Source organism: Micromys minutus, assembly GCF_963924665.1.
Source record: "Micromys minutus genome assembly, chromosome: 8".
NCBI classification, from domain to species: Eukaryota; Metazoa; Chordata; class Mammalia; order Rodentia; family Muridae; genus Micromys; species Micromys minutus.
In genome coordinates this window covers 46,254,984-46,272,001 of record NC_137977.1, presented here as the reverse complement: position 1 = coordinate 46,272,001, position 17,018 = coordinate 46,254,984, and the positions used below count along the sequence as shown (strand labels likewise).

The 17,018-nt window shown below is 50.4% G+C and overlaps 2 protein-coding genes across 5 annotated transcripts in view; one reads left to right on the top strand and one right to left on the bottom strand.

Moving 5' to 3' along the window:
- The window catches only part of TCOF1 (treacle ribosome biogenesis factor 1), a 32,479-nt gene extending 26,697 nt beyond the window's left edge, over window positions 1-5,782 (top strand). For all 3 annotated transcript variants that reach the window (XM_080920310.1, XM_080920309.1, XM_080920308.1), the window contains 7 exons: window positions 236-458; window positions 855-937; window positions 1,565-1,745; window positions 3,193-3,720; window positions 4,572-4,666; window positions 5,098-5,143; window positions 5,461-5,782. In XM_080920310.1, the coding sequence (XP_080776436.1) occupies window positions 236-458; window positions 855-937; window positions 1,565-1,745; window positions 3,193-3,720; window positions 4,572-4,666; window positions 5,098-5,124 (1,137 nt within the window). In that variant the 3' untranslated portion in view covers window positions 5,125-5,143; window positions 5,461-5,782. The remainder of the gene's footprint in view (window positions 1-235; window positions 459-854; window positions 938-1,564; window positions 1,746-3,192; window positions 3,721-4,571; window positions 4,667-5,097; window positions 5,144-5,460) is intronic.
- Window positions 5,783-6,923: 1,141 nt separating this feature from the next.
- Window positions 6,924-15,523, bottom strand: CD74 (CD74 molecule). 2 transcript variants are annotated; one of them, XM_080919727.1, is made up of 9 exons: window positions 15,320-15,523; window positions 11,005-11,174; window positions 10,768-10,847; window positions 10,019-10,081; window positions 9,322-9,414; window positions 9,036-9,126; window positions 8,014-8,205; window positions 7,624-7,686; window positions 6,924-7,395 (listed from the first exon to the last, which is right to left on the bottom strand). In XM_080919727.1, exons 1-9 carry the CDS (start codon window positions 15,394-15,396, stop codon window positions 7,385-7,387), a joined length of 840 nt encoding a protein of 279 aa, XP_080775853.1. In that variant the 5' UTR covers window positions 15,397-15,523; the 3' UTR covers window positions 6,924-7,384. The 2 variants fall into 2 exon arrangements, with proteins under 2 accessions (XP_080775853.1, XP_080775854.1); XM_080919728.1 differs by lacking the exon at window positions 8,014-8,205 and having other exon boundaries at window positions 15,320-15,522.
- Between the last annotated feature and the right edge of the window lie 1,495 nt (window positions 15,524-17,018).

The following is a 17,018-nucleotide window of genomic DNA, read 5'->3' as shown; positions in this document are numbered from 1 at the left end:
GACTGGGTTCTCGCTGCCCCACCTCAGTTAAAGGCCAGCATGGTTGCATGTCTGGCCACCAGCCCTTACTTTACCTCCCTGGGCCTCACCATGCTGGCACATGATAAGAAGCTGCAATGCTCACCAGAAAGCTGTGGAAAAAGTCATGGAAGCCATGCGGTGTTTCCCACATGGAGTCTGGCCTGTCACGTCCCTCTACTGTAACTTCTCTTGTACTCTTTCTTTACCAAACTAGATCAGCAGTGCCTCAGAAACACTCCCTGCGACACCTCCCCAGAGCACACCTGCCCAGCCCAAAGCTACCAACAAACTCGGGAAACCCAAACTTCCTGAGAAGCAGCAGCTTACCCCAAGCTACCACAAAGCCCCCAGGAGCTCAGAGGACAGCTGTGACACCTCTTCAGAGAGCGAGGGGGATGCCAAGAGACCCCAGACATCCAAGTCGGCCCAAAGGCTGGGTGAGGATTCCCAGAGAGAGGGCAAGGGATAAGACACAGCCTGATGGAACTATAGGCTCTGGCCTTCTCAACCCAACCCTGGGCTTCACAACTTCAGAGACCCGACTGCTGATGGCAGCTTCTTAGCGTCAAGCTCCCATTATTGAAGGCCACAAGTCTGAGGACTCAGCTTTCCTTACTGGGGAAGGCAGAGAAGTGGGAACCTCAGGAACCAGAAGGGGAAAGTATGCCATTAGCATGTGTCAGGCCAGGTGCTTCAGATAGCAAGGCTGAACCATAGGAAGGTTCATGCAGAGGGATGAGGAACAGAGAGAGACCAAGGCCTTGAAGGCTTCATGGGGGGCTCTCCCTAGCCAGGGCCTCACACTCAATAGGAAACCTCTGCTTCTACACTAGATCCAGACCCTTCCCAGAAGGACACTGTGGTAGAAGAGACCCCAACAGAATCCAGCGAAGATGAGATGGTGGCCCCCTCACAGGTAACTGCCAGAGTGAAGACTGGAGCTTGCATCTGCAGCCTTAGGCCTCAGCCACCCCTTGGATCAAGTGTCTAGATTCCCAGGGCCCTGGGGAAGTGAACTGAATAGAGCCCTACCCCATGCTCTGGGGCCTAGGAAGAGGGTCACATGGATTCTAAGACATGCCCAGAAAAGCCTACTTCTGAGGTCTCCCTTTCTTAAGGCTCTTCTCCGTATAGGACAGCCTCTGGTGATTTTCTCATCTGTGGGGAGTGGGTGCATGTGGGGGTCAGTCCTCTCCTTCCACCTTCAGGAGGGTTACTGGATAGAACTCAGGCTGTCGGCCCATGTGGCAAGTGCCTCTATCCCCTGAGCCATCCTACCAGCCTAAAATGTTAATGATTTTCTGTGATGGTAATAGTCCATTGACAATAAGAAAGTCCCCTTTTAATGTGCCTTACAGATGTGTTAATTCACATAGTTTAGGAGGCACATGCCAAAGACTTATGTTCCCTGTGGACTCAGTATGCCATTCCTGTGCTTGCCTGGGTTAGTCTGATCTGGGTCACCAACTGAGTCCCTTGAGCAGGCCTTGCCTCTGGGGTATGGCTAGGGGCTCACTGCGTCTTTCACACTGGACTTCTTCAGTCTCTCCTCTCAGGTTATGTGACTCCCGGCTTGACTGTGGCTAATTCCCAGCCTTCAAAAGCCACTCCTAGACCAGACTCCAACCCCTTGGTTTCCTCTGCCCCAGCCACCAAAGATAACCCAGATGGCAAGCAGAAATCAAAATCCCAACTCTCAGCAGACACCACAGTCCCTAAAACCGGTGAGTAGGGGACAATATACCGGACATGGAGAGTCAAGGCTGTCTGGTCCCTGTTTGCCATCAGCAGCAACAGTGCCACCAGCGTTTGTCTGTATCCCATCAGAGTCTGTCATGTGGGGTCCTCTAAGAACTAGAGGTACCCTCAAATGCAGCTGGTGCCCAGACCCGGATTGCCAGCTCTAGGCAGCCTGGGAACGGGAATATTTAGCCATCTGGAGCTACTTCTCTGAGCTTGTGAGAGGCCTTGGCCATCCATTTGTTCCTACTGACTCCTCAGTCAGTGGACCAGGGTACTGGGTATAGGGACTAAGGATGACTCAGATTAGACCAAGCAGCCTTATTTACGGATTGGCCTCCAGGGGCTGCTCTGACTCATGCTTGCAACCTTGACAAGTTCCTGATCACCTGGGCCCCTATGTCTTAACCACACAAGGCAAGAGTAATTCCACCGTGCACGGTCGAAAGCATGGCATAAAGAAAATTGTCACATGACATTTGGAGGGGCCCAGGGGAGGAGACCGTTGAGGGTGCCCACACCCCTGCCTTATATAACATGAAACATTCCACCCCATCCCTCTCGGCTTCTGGAGGCAAACAGTGCTAGGGTTCAGCCCATGAGCCCAACATGTGAGCATTCTGTGCTGCACAGGTGACCTGGGAGGCCAGAAGGGGTGCTGGGGCCAAAGCTCTGGGCTTGTAACTTCAGCTTCCCGGTGCTGGGTCAGAGGCAGAGTTGTTGCTCACTTTCTTCCCCAGTGTTCTTGTCTATGTGAGAGGCGGGTGCGAGCGACAAGGAGACATTTTCGAGGGGGCTGTGGAAGGTTTTTTTTACACATGTAGTCAGCACACAATTATCAAAGGCAAGCAGAGGCGTAGAAAATTCTAAACAAAGGCTGCACCAGAAGCCTCTCTGGCAGGCAGTAAACCTGCTTAGTCAGCCACCGCATGCATACACAGCATACTCTTGCCCCAGCCTTGATGAACTAAGGACGCACTATGTGTCCACAGACGGGAGCTGAGCATTGGTCTGTAGGACCTTCGCATGTATTATAATCCATATGGTTTACCATTGTTTGTCTGACTTCTTGTTATACAGTAGGAATCAGCCTGGAGGGACTGTGACCTGGCCAAAGCCCTACACTAAGTTGACAAAGGCAGTGCTAGAACCAGAGTCACTGTGTCCCACCTGTTGTGCCCTCCATCTCATTAGCAGACTTCAGGCCCTCTTCCTTGCATTCTGGGATCTCTGTTGATCCGAAGACGTAGCTTGGGGAGAGCTTTTGGTGTGACTGTAAAGATAAGCATAGGAGATGGTTGGAGTGGAGTGACCCCTGGACCTCGGTTTTCCATCTATGCAGTTGTAAAGTACACACCTCGGTTCTCATATTATGTAAGATCTGTCCCTCAGCTTTCCAGACCTGTGACCTCTAAGACCTGTGATCCACAGGTAGGAAAGAGGCCTCCTCAGGCCCCACGCCTCAGAAGCCCAAGAAGTCCAAGAAGAGCACCTTGAGCTCCCCAGCCTCCACACAGGCACTGCCGAACAGCATCACCCAGCGCCTCCTGGAGCAGCCGTGGCCCCTGAGTGAGGCGCAGGTGCAGGCCTCTGTAATGAAGGTCCTGACGGAACTGCTGGAGCAAGAAAGGCAGAAGGTCACAGAGGCCATCAAGGAGAGTGGGAAGAAGGGCCAGAAGCGGAAGCTATCAGGGGACCAGCTAGAAGGTGGAGCCCCAAAAAACAAAAAGAAGAAGAAGGAGCTTGTGGCTGGGGCAAGTGCTGTTTCCCCAGAAAAGACCTCCAGGACTTCCAAGGCTAAATCAAAGCTAGACAAAGGGAGTGCTGAAGGCAAGGCAAAGGGGTCTCCTGGCCCCCAAGGAGCAAAGGAGAAGCCTGAAAGTGAGCCTGGAATAAAGCTGGAAAGTGGAGAACAGAGCAACCCAAAGGGCAAGAAGGAGAAGAAGAAGTCCAGTAAGAGTGAGTGACTTTTCCTGGGCACGCACTGCGGGGCCAGGGCTGGGTGGCAGGGCCCTGCTCTGTCTCATTCTTTCCACAAAGAACAAGAGCCTGGGAAGTGGTTTGTCCAGAGAGACAGGCATCTATCTGGTGGCAAAGCCAAAAGTAGATTGTTATCTGGCCTGCATCCCCTGCTCTCACAACCCCTTACTGTGCCCAGGTTTCAGCCTAGGGCTCTTGGAAAACAAAGTCAACCCCAGCTTCACAAGATAAGGAACAGGGAGCTCTCTAGCCTACGTCAGTAGCAGAGTCCACAGCCAGTTCCTGGGGTGTGGACTGTCCCTATGTACTCATCCAGAGCCCATCTTTATGCTAGAATTCAGTTCTTCGGTGTAGATGTTTGTTGCCCTCCAGCCCTGGGCCACGAGCAGAGTTCTCTTTTCATTTTGTAAGTGGAAAACAAGCTCTGAGAAGGAAAGGCCACTAGTCCTGGGCAGTCAGTCCCCTCTTTAGTTTTGTCTTGAGGCAGGGTCTCACTATGGCCAGGGCTAGGCCAGCCTGGAACTTATAGAACAGGCTGTCCTCAAACTTGCAGGAATCCGCCTGTCTCTGCCTTTTGGGTGCTGAGATTAAAAGGGTGTACCACCATGCTCTGTGTAGCTATAGAGAGACATAGCTCGGTGGTAAAGACTTGCTAGTATTGAGGCCAGGCTGCATAGTCCACAGACAGGAAGAATAGAGCCTGGCACGTGGATGTATCCTGGCCCTATCAGGGCCCACTTTCCCGTGGTGTGGGAACTGTCGTGGGCTCACTAACGCTGACCCATCAGTGTCAAAACCTATTGCTCAGGAAGCTCAATTTCTCCCCTCAGAAAAAAAAGACAAGGAAAAAAAGGAAAAGAAAAAAGGAAAAAAGACCTCGGCCAAAGACCCTGCCTCTCCAGCCCAGAAGAAGAAAAAGAAGAAGGTAGGTTGAGTTCCTGAGGGGTCTCGGGCCAGGAATTTAAACCCTTCCCCTTCCAACACCTAGACAGGTCCGTGCCACCTTTTTAGTCCCAGATTCTAATGGGCCTTGTGAGGAAGAGCAGGGGGAGGGTGGTGGAAGAGACTCTAGGCAGGACACTGGGCAGCTTTCAGGTGAGAAAGTATCTAATCTACATGTCCTGGCCAGTGGGAAACCCACTGAAAAAGCAACCGTCTGCTTTATGGGATCAGAGACTGTTTAGCCCAGGGCTGGTAGTGGTGGGTCTGAATCCTTATGCCTCCAGGTGTGTGCATCCCTAGAGGGCCCATGAGATACCGTCCCTGCCTCCAGGAAGTCCTGTCCTGGACCTGTGGGACAGCAGTGGTGAGGAGAACCCACAGAACTGATAGCTTATTGTCCTTCTCTCCCCACAGAAGAAGACGGCCGAGCCTGCTGTATGAGGGCCAGCGCATAGAACAGGTACCTGACTGTGTCCAACCTCTCTGGGTAGCTGGGTAGGCCCAGTGGGAGGGAGGGAGGGGGGAGGGGAGGGGGGAGGGAGGGAGGGAGGGAGGGAGAGAGAGAGGGAGAGAGAGAGGGAGAGGGAGAGAGAGAGACACTACCTTCCTCAGGTCAGTGGGGCTGCAGTTACAGCAGCAACACACAAAGGATCCACCCTGAGCGAGTCTGGTGGCGTAAGATGGCTGCCCCCCACCCTCACCCCTTGGTTTTGTTCCCTTTTGTGGCGATAAAGGTCAGGAAAGCTGACCAAAGCCTGGTCTGTCTTCCTCTCCTAGGGTCTTGGCAAAGTGTGACCATCCCCAGGCCTCTGACCTCTGGCCAGTGTGAGTCGGGACTGGACTTTTTAACTTTTTAACAGTAGAAGATGAGCCTGCAGGGAAGCCACAGGTCCAGGAGGAAGTGACGTAGAGCACATGCCCCCTCTGAGTGCTGCAAGAGATGTGTACAGTATATATATTTTTTTAAGTGACCTCTCCCCCTTCAAATTCAACCTGCCCGGAGACCTCAGGACTTCCGTCCACATTATCCTGCAGACCCAGCAAAGCCCTGCGTCTGGTTCATCCCATACCCTGGATCCCTGGCTTATCCTGAGGCCTTGTCCCATCCGTTTTTCCAGTTTTGTTAAAGAACTCAAAATAAAATACTTTAAATATAAAGGTTTTCATTTCCCATGCATCTGGGACTCGGACTGTTACTGACCACTTAGGACAGTGTAGTTAGTGACCCGGGTCGTGCATAGGTTAGCACTCAGGGTTCCTTCCACAACTGCATGCCAAGGTCCTAGGGACTGTGAGTAGGTCAGTCTGCTAAAGGAAAGCTTGGTAAAGCTCCCCAGGGAGGGAGCTGATGTAGGGAGGGATCTCTAAAGAGATGGCCTCTAAGCCTAAGGGGAACTAAAGATGGGTCAGACACCAGGTAGATGGCATAGGAGGCCTTTGGAAACTAGGAGTTTAGATGTGGGGGCACATGGGTGGCTGGCATGGGAAGTGGGAAAGACCCAGTGAGCTAGGCTGTGAGTCACCCTGTATCTGGGAAACAGTTCTGTGCTAGTGACGGCGAGAAGTGGGGGAGGGGCTGAACTGTGTGTTGGGATAATCACTAAATGTTCACTTCAACAAAACAGTACAGAGAAGGGGAGTGCACTGGAAGTCGTGGGGACCCTATGCCTTAGGACACACCACACCCGACAGCCATTCCATCCATTTATAAGTGTGGATCAGAGTGTGGGATGCAGGTCTAGATCAGAATACTGAGAGCATGGCTCTGCTTACTCAGAGCAGTATTTAAACTTAAAAATGGAACAATGTCCTTAACATTCATTGTGGAGTCCTGGGTGGTAAGGGGTCTGCTCCCTTTTCCAGTGACAATGGGCTGGAGCTGAGTAGCCTCGGGTCCTGCACAGAACCCAGCTGGTGGCAGCCCCCACTTGCGTCCATTCCTGACACTCGGCCCCTGTGTCCACTGCCATCTGTCATCACACTTACGCTGTCCCTAGTCCAGAAATGGAATTGGGGACGTGAGCAATGGAAACTGGGATGTGATGAGATGTGCTTTTCAAACTGAGCAGGAGTCTGTTTCTTTCTGAATGTTAAATAGATACCAAGTGTATCTGGGACCCATCTCCCCAGGCCCTGCAGGCCTGTGTACCTAGATGATGAGATTTAAGGTTGTCCTTGGTTCTAGGGTAAACTAACTGTATCCCAACTGAAGACGCAGAAGCAAGAATATTCTACCTTCTACCTTTTATTTTATTGTCACATGAACCATGATCCTACCGGCTGCTGATAAGCTTGGCTGAGCAAGGAACCTGGAGTTGGGGGTGGGAGGTCGGGTAGGACGTGAGGAAGGGTTGCTGGAAGGAGGGCTTGGGTTCTTCCTTGAGGAGAAGACAGCAAATGCGTCCAGCCTAGGTTAAGGGCAGGGTATCCCCAATCCCTGTCTGTGGGCCTGTCTCAGAGCCTCACATTAAAGACTGCTAATGGGTCAGAAATGGGAGTCCCTTTAGATGGGGTTAGGCAGCAAGGCCCTCCAGCATCCTCATTCTGTTCTGGTTTCATTTGTCATGTCCGGGGATGGTGGAGCAGATACCAATAGCAGGCCCCAGGATTCGGGATGTGGGGTGTGATGTTAGGGAATGTAAGAAGGGCGGAGGCCCAGGAGAGCAGGGGAGCTGCCGCTGTGCAGAGCTGGCCTCTGTCTTCACAGAATGACTGGGAAGAGAAGCACAAGTTGATACAGTTAGGTCACCGGTTTTGTTGTCCCTGCCCCTTCCCAACATCTTGGAACTGCAGAACAATCAAGCCCACCATTGTCCCCCTGCTGGGTTCAGGTACTCTGCTTCCAGCCACCAGCCCAGTCTGTAAAAACCATCCCAGTGATGGTGACGAATGGCCCAGTTTCACACTGTACCGCCGGAGTGTACGTGTGGGCCCCCTTACCTTGGCCCAGTTCCTGCTTGGTCACTCCCAGGCCAGAAGATGGGTCTTCCATGTCCAGTGGCTCTGCAAAACAAGCATCAGGCTCATCTCATACCCCTTACCCCAACACACATGGACACACACACCATTGCCATTGTATATGGTTGAGATGGGCGGGTCTGTGGGACTCCAATGTAGGACAGCGTGCGGAGAATGAGAAGAGAAGAAGATTAGAAGGGCACAGAGGAGTGCCCATGTGGAGAAAGGGGCAGATGCGTGACTGACAGTGGATGTTCCCAAGACACAACCAACCCATGTCCTGACCCCATTTATACCGGAAGGGACCTCTGGACCCTCAGCCTTCCTAGAGCTTCCTAGTCGTAGATTGCTGACATAGTGGCCCCTGCTTACCACTGCAGTTGTGGTGCCCGCGGCTCTTGGTGTGAGGGACCTCAGTGCCGTTGGGGAACACACACCAGCAGTAGCCAGTGCTCCCATGGCACTGGAGTGGCATATAGTTGCCGTTCTCGTCGCACTTGGGACGGAACGCACCCGGGTGCACGTCGGGGATGTGGCTGACTTCTTCCTGGCACTTGGTCAGTACTGAAGGCATGATGAACACAGTGAATGAGTGGGCTCTGGGCCAGGATCTCAGCATAGCAGAGACTCACATCACTGCCATGGGCTTAATGCCTATCCAAGTTGCTTTCCTTATTCTACCCATAGCATAGATGAGAAAACTGAGCCTAGAGTCTGAAACCAGTAAGGTCCAAAAAGGAAAAGCATGGCTCTAGGTGTCATTTGCCCCAGTGTATAATTATCCTAGCACTCAGATTTTGTTACAGTTTTTAATTGCGCCTGTGATTCTGGTTGCAGGGGGACAGTAATAGGGACACTGCTGGGAATCTGACCTTTCTTTACTGGGGTAACCCAGAGAGAAATGGGGGCTGCCATCTGTTGGGGATGCTGGAGAGGGGATTTAAACGTGAGCCAGAAGTTGGTTGAGATGGCATGTAAGATATATCAGAAAAAACAGGTCCAGAGACCTGTAGGACGTGGAAGCCCCAGTGGGATGGGCTTGTCCAGCACTCAACAGCAGGTTAGAGACAGCACTAAGGTAAAGAAGGTGTCCCCCAATGCTGGTGAGGTGAGAGGTGCCTGGGCTCCGTCTGGACGTGTGCTGATTCTGTGGCCCTCAGCCTCGTGTGTTTATATACTGCTGGGGAGGGGGAGAGGGTCCTGCCGGGTACATTTTGAATTGTTTTTGTTCCAAAACAGAGAGACTAGAGGCCTCTGTCCTCTGGACATGTGTGTGAAAGAACAGACCCACAGACAGGATATAAGGGTCTCCGAACCCTGAAGGAGCAGGCAAGGAAAGACAGCTGAGAGGCTGAGACGCCGCAACAGTCAGGCCGAAGCCCCCGTCCCGGTACCTTTAGGCGGAGTCTCGGTGGGCTTCTTCTCCTCCAGGGAGTTCTTGCTCATTTCAAACAAGAGCCACTGCTTCATCCAGCTCTCGAAGACCTAACGAGAACAGAGGTGATGGTCGGGGTCTGGAGTCAACAGCCTACCTCTGGACTTTACAGACCCACGGGGGTGTCATGAATGTTAGAAGGCCCCTCTGTAGTTTCCAGAGAACAGCTCCCCTGGCCTCCCCTTTGCCTCTTTCTAGCCCCGAGGCGACTGTGGGAAGAGGTGAGAGCAGCAGTAGCTGTTTACCTTCCAGTTCACACCATCCATAGAGTTCCTGAGGTGCTTCAGGTTCTCGGGGAAGCTCCCCTTCAGCTGCGGGTACTCCAGGGGTCCAGACCTCTGCAGAGCGGCAGGGCAAGGGGAGGTTACACAGAACACAGGGTAGGCAAGGGGAAATGTGTGCCCCATGTTCCCAGGTCTTCCTTCAGAGGAATGGATGTTACCCACACCAAGCCTGGACCCTGGCCTCAGTGGTGGGGAACTGTACCAGCCCCTCCAGTTTTTCCCTCTGACTGGGTTTTCTGCCTGTCCTCACACAGCCAGCTACCCTTCCCCTTATCACCTGTTCACTCGTCTATTAAAATTGCCCCCTGTTGTAGGCCAAGAGCCATGCACAGTGTCTGGCGCGGAGCAGGCATGTGCAGTATTAATTTGGGAAGGAGAAAGAATTGTGGTGCCATGGCCAAGTCACATCCAAGACTTGACCTTAATTTTAACTCCTCAAAAGTAAGGTGCCAGGAACCTGGCCTAGAAATAGCTCGACATAGCCAGTTCCAGGACTACATAGACCCTTATCTCAAAGGAGGTAAGGGCTGGACTATGTAACCACCTTGTATTCCTTAGGCTGAGCATATGTTGAGTTTATAGCGAGCCTAGCATTTGAGTGAGGGCCGAGGTCTCGCGTGAACCAGGAGACTGCCCGCTCGCTGGCTCTGATACTCACCATGAGCATGTGCATCACGTGGTCCTGGGTCATGTTGCCGTACTTGGTAACATTCTGCACAGGCTGTGGGAAAGGGAACAGAGTCACCAGCAGCTAGAGTCTAGTAAAAGACAGGTCCTTGTGCTCACCATCTCAGATCTGCCACCTCCTCATGCCCTTCCTGCCTCCATGTCCTCTCTGGTCAGGCCGGCATAAGCTTTTCAGGGCCTTGCCAATAGCAGAGTTTGCTCTTCCTCCCCCAACCCTTCTATATGCCCTTTCCTGCTTTACTTCAAATTCATGGCCTCTTTTTTCATTCATTGTTATTACTTGCCTATATTATGTTTATTTATATACATATATTCCTAATAAAACCTGTTCAGTCTGTATTATGCTGCCTTATGTGGTTTCAGGGCTGACCATTTGGCACTGTCCAGTTGATGTGTTCTTCTCTAGATAGGGTTCCAATAACAATCTTATAATTAACAGCAAAGTGCTACCAAAGGCTTAGAGGAGGTGAGAGTCTATAGGATGCTAAAGAAGGTGAGGCACTGGCACTTTGCAAGCTGTGTGATTTGCCCTCTCCTCACCAGGGTAGCCCTAAGAGTTCTGGCCTCCATCACTTTTGGCAAATCTCTCTGAGGTGAGCCCTCTTCTCCCAGCAGTTAGGACCTGAATTCCTTTTCAGCTGTTATGCTTTGGCTCCTCCCCCTTTAGCGCCTGCCCTTGGCCTACACCAGATATTATGTCTTTCTGGCTGCCTTCCTTACCCCGTGGAACATGTTATCCATAGACAGTGGACGCATCATCAAGGGAGTAGCCATCCGCATCTGGCTCACAGGTTTGGCAGCTGTGGGACAGGGAAGACAGCTTGAGTCTAGGTCCAAGGGAGTAGGGCACCCGGGAGTTAAGATCTGAAACCTGGGGGGATTGGGAGGAGCCAACTAGAGAAATGAAGTCTGTGAGGTAAGGGATAGCAACGTGGTCAGGACAGGTAGAACACGCACATTTTGGAAGCTTCATGCGAAGGTTCTCCAGTTGCAGGTTCTGGGAGGTGACAGTCAGCTTGTCTAGGCGGTCCTGCTGCTGGTACAGGAAGTAAGCAGTGGTGGCCTGCCCAGCCAAGAGCAGAGCCACCAGGACAGAAACACCGGTGTACAGGGCTCCACGGCTGCACCTGTTGTGGGAGTAAGCATGATCCAGAGTTGGAGGCTGACTAGAAGTGGGGACCTATGCCCCACCCATGCCCTCTCAGACTTAAGCCCTCCCTATACCCTAGTTATAGAGATGCGTGTGAGGACATCCACTCCTGCTAACCACCACTTTCCTTCCCAGGAAAAAAAATCAGATCCGGGGCCCAAGCTTAAGGGGGAAACTGAGCCAAATTCCTTGCCTCCTCTGGGTTTTAGTGTCCCATCTGTGTAGTGACAGGGTAAAGTGGAGTGTCCTCCCTCCCCCCAAGATCTCTCTATCCGGGAGATCTGAAGAGCCCCCCTCGGAGGTGGGGAGGAAAATTTGATTTTGTTTGTATTCCTTGGCAGAAAAATACAGGTGAATTTACTGTGTAGGAGGAAGAAGGATTTTCCTCCGCTGTGTCATCCCGATCCCTGCAGTGATGTCAGGTTTAAAGAGAAAAAGGAAGGAAATGTAATGGGGACAGCCAGGGCTGCACACCTGAAAAGGAGAAGTGAGCCTAGAGTTTTTATGTGTGAAGGTGGGGAGGAGCAGTGTGTGTGTGTGTGTGTGTGTGTGTGTGTGTCCCAGAGTCTCTAGAAATCTGAACAGGTCTTCACCAGTCTCCCAGCTCTCTCATATATCACATGAGTAACCCTAAAATTTGGTTCTCCCCCAATGTGCGTGTGTGCATGCATGTGTGCTTACGTGTGCATGTACATATGCATGTACACATGTGTGTGGAGACCAGATGTCTACTTTAAATCTTTTCTTCAGTTGCTCTTCACCTCATATTTTGAGTCTGGGTCTCTCACTGAACCTGGAACTCAATGATTCAGCTAGACCGTCTCACCAACAAACCCCAGGGGTCTGCTTCCCTAATCCTAGGGTGACAGATACTTGTTTTCCAGTTGGGGAGTGAAGTTTCAAATTCGGGGGCCTAATGCTTATATAGCCAGCGTTTTACTAACTAAGCCATCTTCCCAGCATAGTTTTCTTTTTTGAAACAAGATCTTACTATCACCATAAAAGCATGTAGTAGTGATATCCAACTGGGAGAAATTCAACAGCAACATAGATGCCCAGGCCGAATGCTCCTGGGAGGCCAGACTTTCAGACTTCAGTGACTCCTTGCAGTTTGGGGGCTTTGAATGTTTTGGGGTGCATATACACATTGCAGTATGGAACATAGAGATCTTGACTGGGGACCCTGAGAGTCAATCTTCCCCTTGGGTGGAAAGAACTGTCATTACTGTAGTTTCAGCACATTTCCTCTAAGATCCGAGCGTTATCATGAATAGAGTTAGGTGCCCTTGTACAAAAGTTTAACTTAAGGAGTTGGACTCCTGCCTTTCCACTATCATCTATTTATAACACAACAAGAAACTCATCTTTAGTTGCCTTGATCTTGGAAACTCAACTTTAGTTTATCTTGATCTTGGAATTCTCAGTCTTCATAACTATGGGAAATAAATCTCTAGATATTTTTTATTTATATAAATGCCCCAGTCTGTGGCTTTCTATTATAGTAAACTCAGACTAAGACAAGCTGGTGGTAAGTTTCCATCTTGCCTACTTCAGCAACCAGGAAGGGGTAGTTCAGGAAACTCCAGAAAACCTGTCTGCCTGGTAACTTATGACGTCACAGGCACAGCTAATTCTCATTGGCTCTGTGCTTGCCAACCTCTATTTCCTAAGCCAGGGGCTGACCAGAGGAAGAGTTTTGGAGAAAACAAAAGCTCTTCGTTAGAGAAAAGTTATCAGACAGGAGGGAGAATAAGTTCACTTTCTTGGTCTTATGAAGGAAGATGGGACCTGGGCTCAAGGTCTTCTGTTTTATCTACTTTGGTTATTCATGGGATCCCGCTGCGTCCCCACACTCGGATCTAGCCCCAGCTCTGCCTGCTACCACAAGAGCTTGGGGAAGCCACGCCCCTCCCCTTTTGAACTTCATTCTTTCAGGAGGCCAGAGAACATGGGTTTGTATCGGAGATGAGTGTGGGTGGTCATGAGTGCTTAAAATGAGAGGTTGTTAAATAACACAGAGACGAAACATGGCGCCACACCTCACACACATTTTCTCCATCAGTAATACTGCTCTCAGGAAGGCCACTATCAAGTTTATTATTATTTTGTTTTTCTGAGATGGTCTCATGTAGATGAATCTGGCCTTGAATCCCTGATCCTCCTGCCTCCACCTCCAAATGCTGGATTATAGGCATACACAGTCACCCAGCCTCTGACTGCCTCTAGATTTGGCTGCGTCTGATTGAGTGCCAACTCTTGCCACCTCCTGGTTTTACTTCCTCCTTTGTACTTCCTCCTTGTGTTTAAAAAAAGAGAGAAGTAATTGGCTGAAGTCAGAAACCAATCAGAGCTATCAGGAATCATGACACACATGTTGCCAGGCAGAAGTGTTCACAAAAATGCCCCAAATCAAACCTGTAGGGAACAGCCTGAGAGCTTAAGGCCTGGTTAGCTTTAGAAGCAGTAACTGAAGTAAAATGAAGATTGTCGCAGATTTGGTAAGGAGGCATTGTCTCCGGGCACAACCCTCCCTGAGAGGCCTGAATGCAGAGGGCTCTTACCTCCCTCCCTACAAATGAAGCCTTTCCAGGATGCAGGCAGGACTCAGACTGGTCCTGGTTCAAATGCTATATCCAGTGCTCACCAGCTGAGAAAAGCTGGAAGTTACTTACTAGATGAGCTCAGATTCCTTTTGTGTAATGATGCCAACCATAGTGGCACACACCTTTAATCTCAGGAGCAGTAAGCAAGTTTCTATCACTTCAAGGCTAGCCTGGTCTACAATGTGAATTCCAGCCCAGCTACATACTAAAACCAGTTTTGTTTTGTTTTTTTTAAGGCACAGGCAGGGGGCTATAATAATAATAAAAATGCCCAACTCCTAGCTACAGTAACTGTAAGAATTAAGACAGAGACTATAGTTTGCTTATGATCAACATCGTCTGAGGACCAGTGGAAAGTACACAGTTAATTGATGGACTTTCTCATAGCCATTGCTGTTAAGCAATGGGACCCCAAAAGAAGTTCTGGTTTCTCTGTGGTCACCCGTGACAGCAGTAAATGATGCCTTAGAATTCCCCATTGCTCTAATCTATATCTGGTTACCTTCTTTCCAGAACGCCATTCCTGGGCAATCTCCCAGAGTCTCTTTCAAACCCCTTTCTGCCTGGAAACAGCTGACGTCACATCAGTTTTAGTTCCCCATAGACATGCAAATAGGCAGCTGGGGGGGGGTTGGGGGAGCAGGACAAGAGGGCAGGTGAATTCTACCGCTGTTTGGTTTCTTGGGGTTGGGAACATAAGGCTGAGGTAATTTAGGGGTTGGGAGAGGAGCCCAGGACTATCTGGATGGCCACAGGAGTTCCCTCTGAGCAGCTGCTGGGATGGCCGCTGGCCCTCTTCCCCACCCCCCACGCACACAGAGAAAGGCTCCTCCTGTTTCAGGTGTGGACTCAGGTATGATGAGGCTCTGCTTATCTGGGCTCATACATGCCTTCTAGCAGTTAAGGAAGACTATGATGACTTATTTCCACTCTCCTCAGAAGTGGTTTCTAAGGCCATTGGCATTGATACCTTTTCTACATTAGAGGCTAGGAAAGCAAACAGACTTACTGAGGAAAAGGGAGAACAAATCCAAGGGAGGGACACTATGGTCTTAAGTCTTCTGACCTAGCGTCATGGCCCGGCTTTAGAGGGCCTGTGAAGCCCCTTACATCGAGAAACTCGAATCCAGGGCTCTCTTAACACAAGTCCTAAAGGAGGCTCTTGGTTTACAGAGGGGAAGTCAATACCCTCAGCAGGCTGAGGGGTGTGGGGGGTGGGGGAGGGGGAACGGGGGAGTACAGGATTACTCAGAGCCAAGTGCGATAAAGTGCCTTTGCTCCCAGCTCTTGGGAGGCAGAGGCAGACAAAGGCTGGCAGTTCAAGGCTAGCCTGGTCTACATCCTGAGTTTCATTATGTAGAATGCCCCCTGTCTCAAAAAAAAAAAAAAAAAAAAAAAAAAAATACTCAGAAGGCCAGCATTCAAGGCCACCTTCCTGCAACTCAGCTCTGTGTCCCTTCCCAGGTCTGCGTTCTGTGCCCTCCAGAGTTAAGGGCTCTCTGCTAGTACTCACACATACCTTTCTGGGGCTCTAGCGCGCTGGCCCAGCATGGGCAGCTGCTCATGGTTAGAGATGAGGTCGCGCTGGTCATCCATGGCTCTAGCCTCTAGTTTTTCTCACAAGCGCTGCTGCTGCTGCTGCTGCTGCTGCTGCTGCTGCTGCTGCTGCTGCTGCTGCTGCTGCTGCTGCTGCTGCTGCTGCTGCTGTGTGTCTGGGACCCTGGAGTCCCAGGATCACCTCTTGAAGCTGATACTGGGAGGAATCTGATTCGTCCACAGCAGGTCACTCCGCCCACATAGATGTGGAACTGAAAGCCACAAATCTGGAAATACCCCACTCACTCAAAGCTGTCCTCCCTGGGCAGGATGAGGGGGGAGTTTCCTAAACAGGTAGAAAGGCCTGCGTGATCCCATTGGCTAGCCAGGGCTCTCATCACTTGTTGCTAGGCAGACCTCTGGATTCAAAAGGCTCTGTGGATGTTTCTAGAAATAGACAATCTCCCCAGGCAAGAAATCATTTTGAAGAAGAAAGTACCTTCATCTACACCCACATACACACATTGCCCCCTTATCCATGGATAAATGAAGGAAGAAAGAGGGCTTAGACAAGTCCCTCTCTCTGGTCTACGTGCCATTTCCAAATTGGAGATGTAGGTCGGACTTGGTGCCCTCTCTGCTCCTGTCTACACAGTGTCCATATGTGAAGACTCTCATCATGCTGACACTTGCCATCACTGACGAAGTCACGCTTGTGGGACACTGTGGCCAAATCATAACTGGTCACGTTTTATAGAATCTTTACAGTGTCCCAGAGGAGCGCGCCTTCTTCTGTGTTTCAAGCAGAGACTGGTGTAGAGAGGCTGTGTGTGCGCACGCTCACAGATGCAGGCAGAGATGGATGGAGCCCAGATGCCTTAGCCATTCTCTTCTGCTTCCCACGGCTCAGACAGTGTAGTGTCAGGTGACAGAAGTGAAGAAACAGAGTCTGGAAAGGGGCGTCATAGCAATGTAACTGTCTGGGCAAGGCTTCATCTGTGCCCACACTGTGACCTCGCAAGAAAGATCTTTAGTCTCTGCTCTTGGCCTCTGACAAAAGAACCACTAAAGCCTTAGGATCTAGACTGGAAAGGGCATTTTGTTGTTGCTTTAGAGAGGGTCTCATGTAGCCCAGGCTGGCCTCAAACTCACTAAGTAGCTAAGGATGGCTTTGAACTTCTGATCATCTTCCCTCCACCTCCTGAGTGCTGGGATTATACATGTACATCTCCACGTCAAGTTTATACAGTGCTGGGGACTGTGAAGTAGAATAAGGTAGAAAAGTCCTTATAAATAATAATAAATAACTATATATTATATTAATATTATAAATATTATAAATAAATAAAAATAATAAAAACATTATTAGATATTAATTTATTGATTTACTTGACGATATATGTAAAGCACAGCTTATACTGCCTATTTGTCCCCTAACAACCTGCTGACTGCTATGTTTGCTTCTGTAAAATCTTGCTCGCCCACCCCACCTTGTGACTCAAGAGCATAAAATAAGAGCCAGGAAGGTGGTGCTTTAATCCCAGGAGAATCTATGTAAATTCAAGGCCAAGCCTGGTCTACACAACAAGTTCCAGGATAGCCAGGACTACCAAAGAAACCCTATCTTTGTATAACCAAAAAGGCATAAAATGAGAGAACACAAACTGGACCCAATAAGGCCT

Excerpts from the sequence above, each read along its gene's own strand:
- CD74 (XM_080919727.1), bottom strand. The coding sequence starts at position 15,396 with ATGGATGACCAGCGCGACCTCATCTCTAACCATGAGCAGCTGCCCATG. Across the intron at positions 11,175-15,319 it reads CGCGCTAGAGCCCCAGAAAG|GTGCAGCCGTGGAGCCCTGT; the intron begins GTATGTGTGAGT and ends CTCCCACAACAG. Across the intron at positions 10,848-11,004 it reads TCGCATGAAGCTTCCAAAAT|CTGCCAAACCTGTGAGCCAG; the intron begins GTGCGTGTTCTA and ends CCTGTCCCACAG.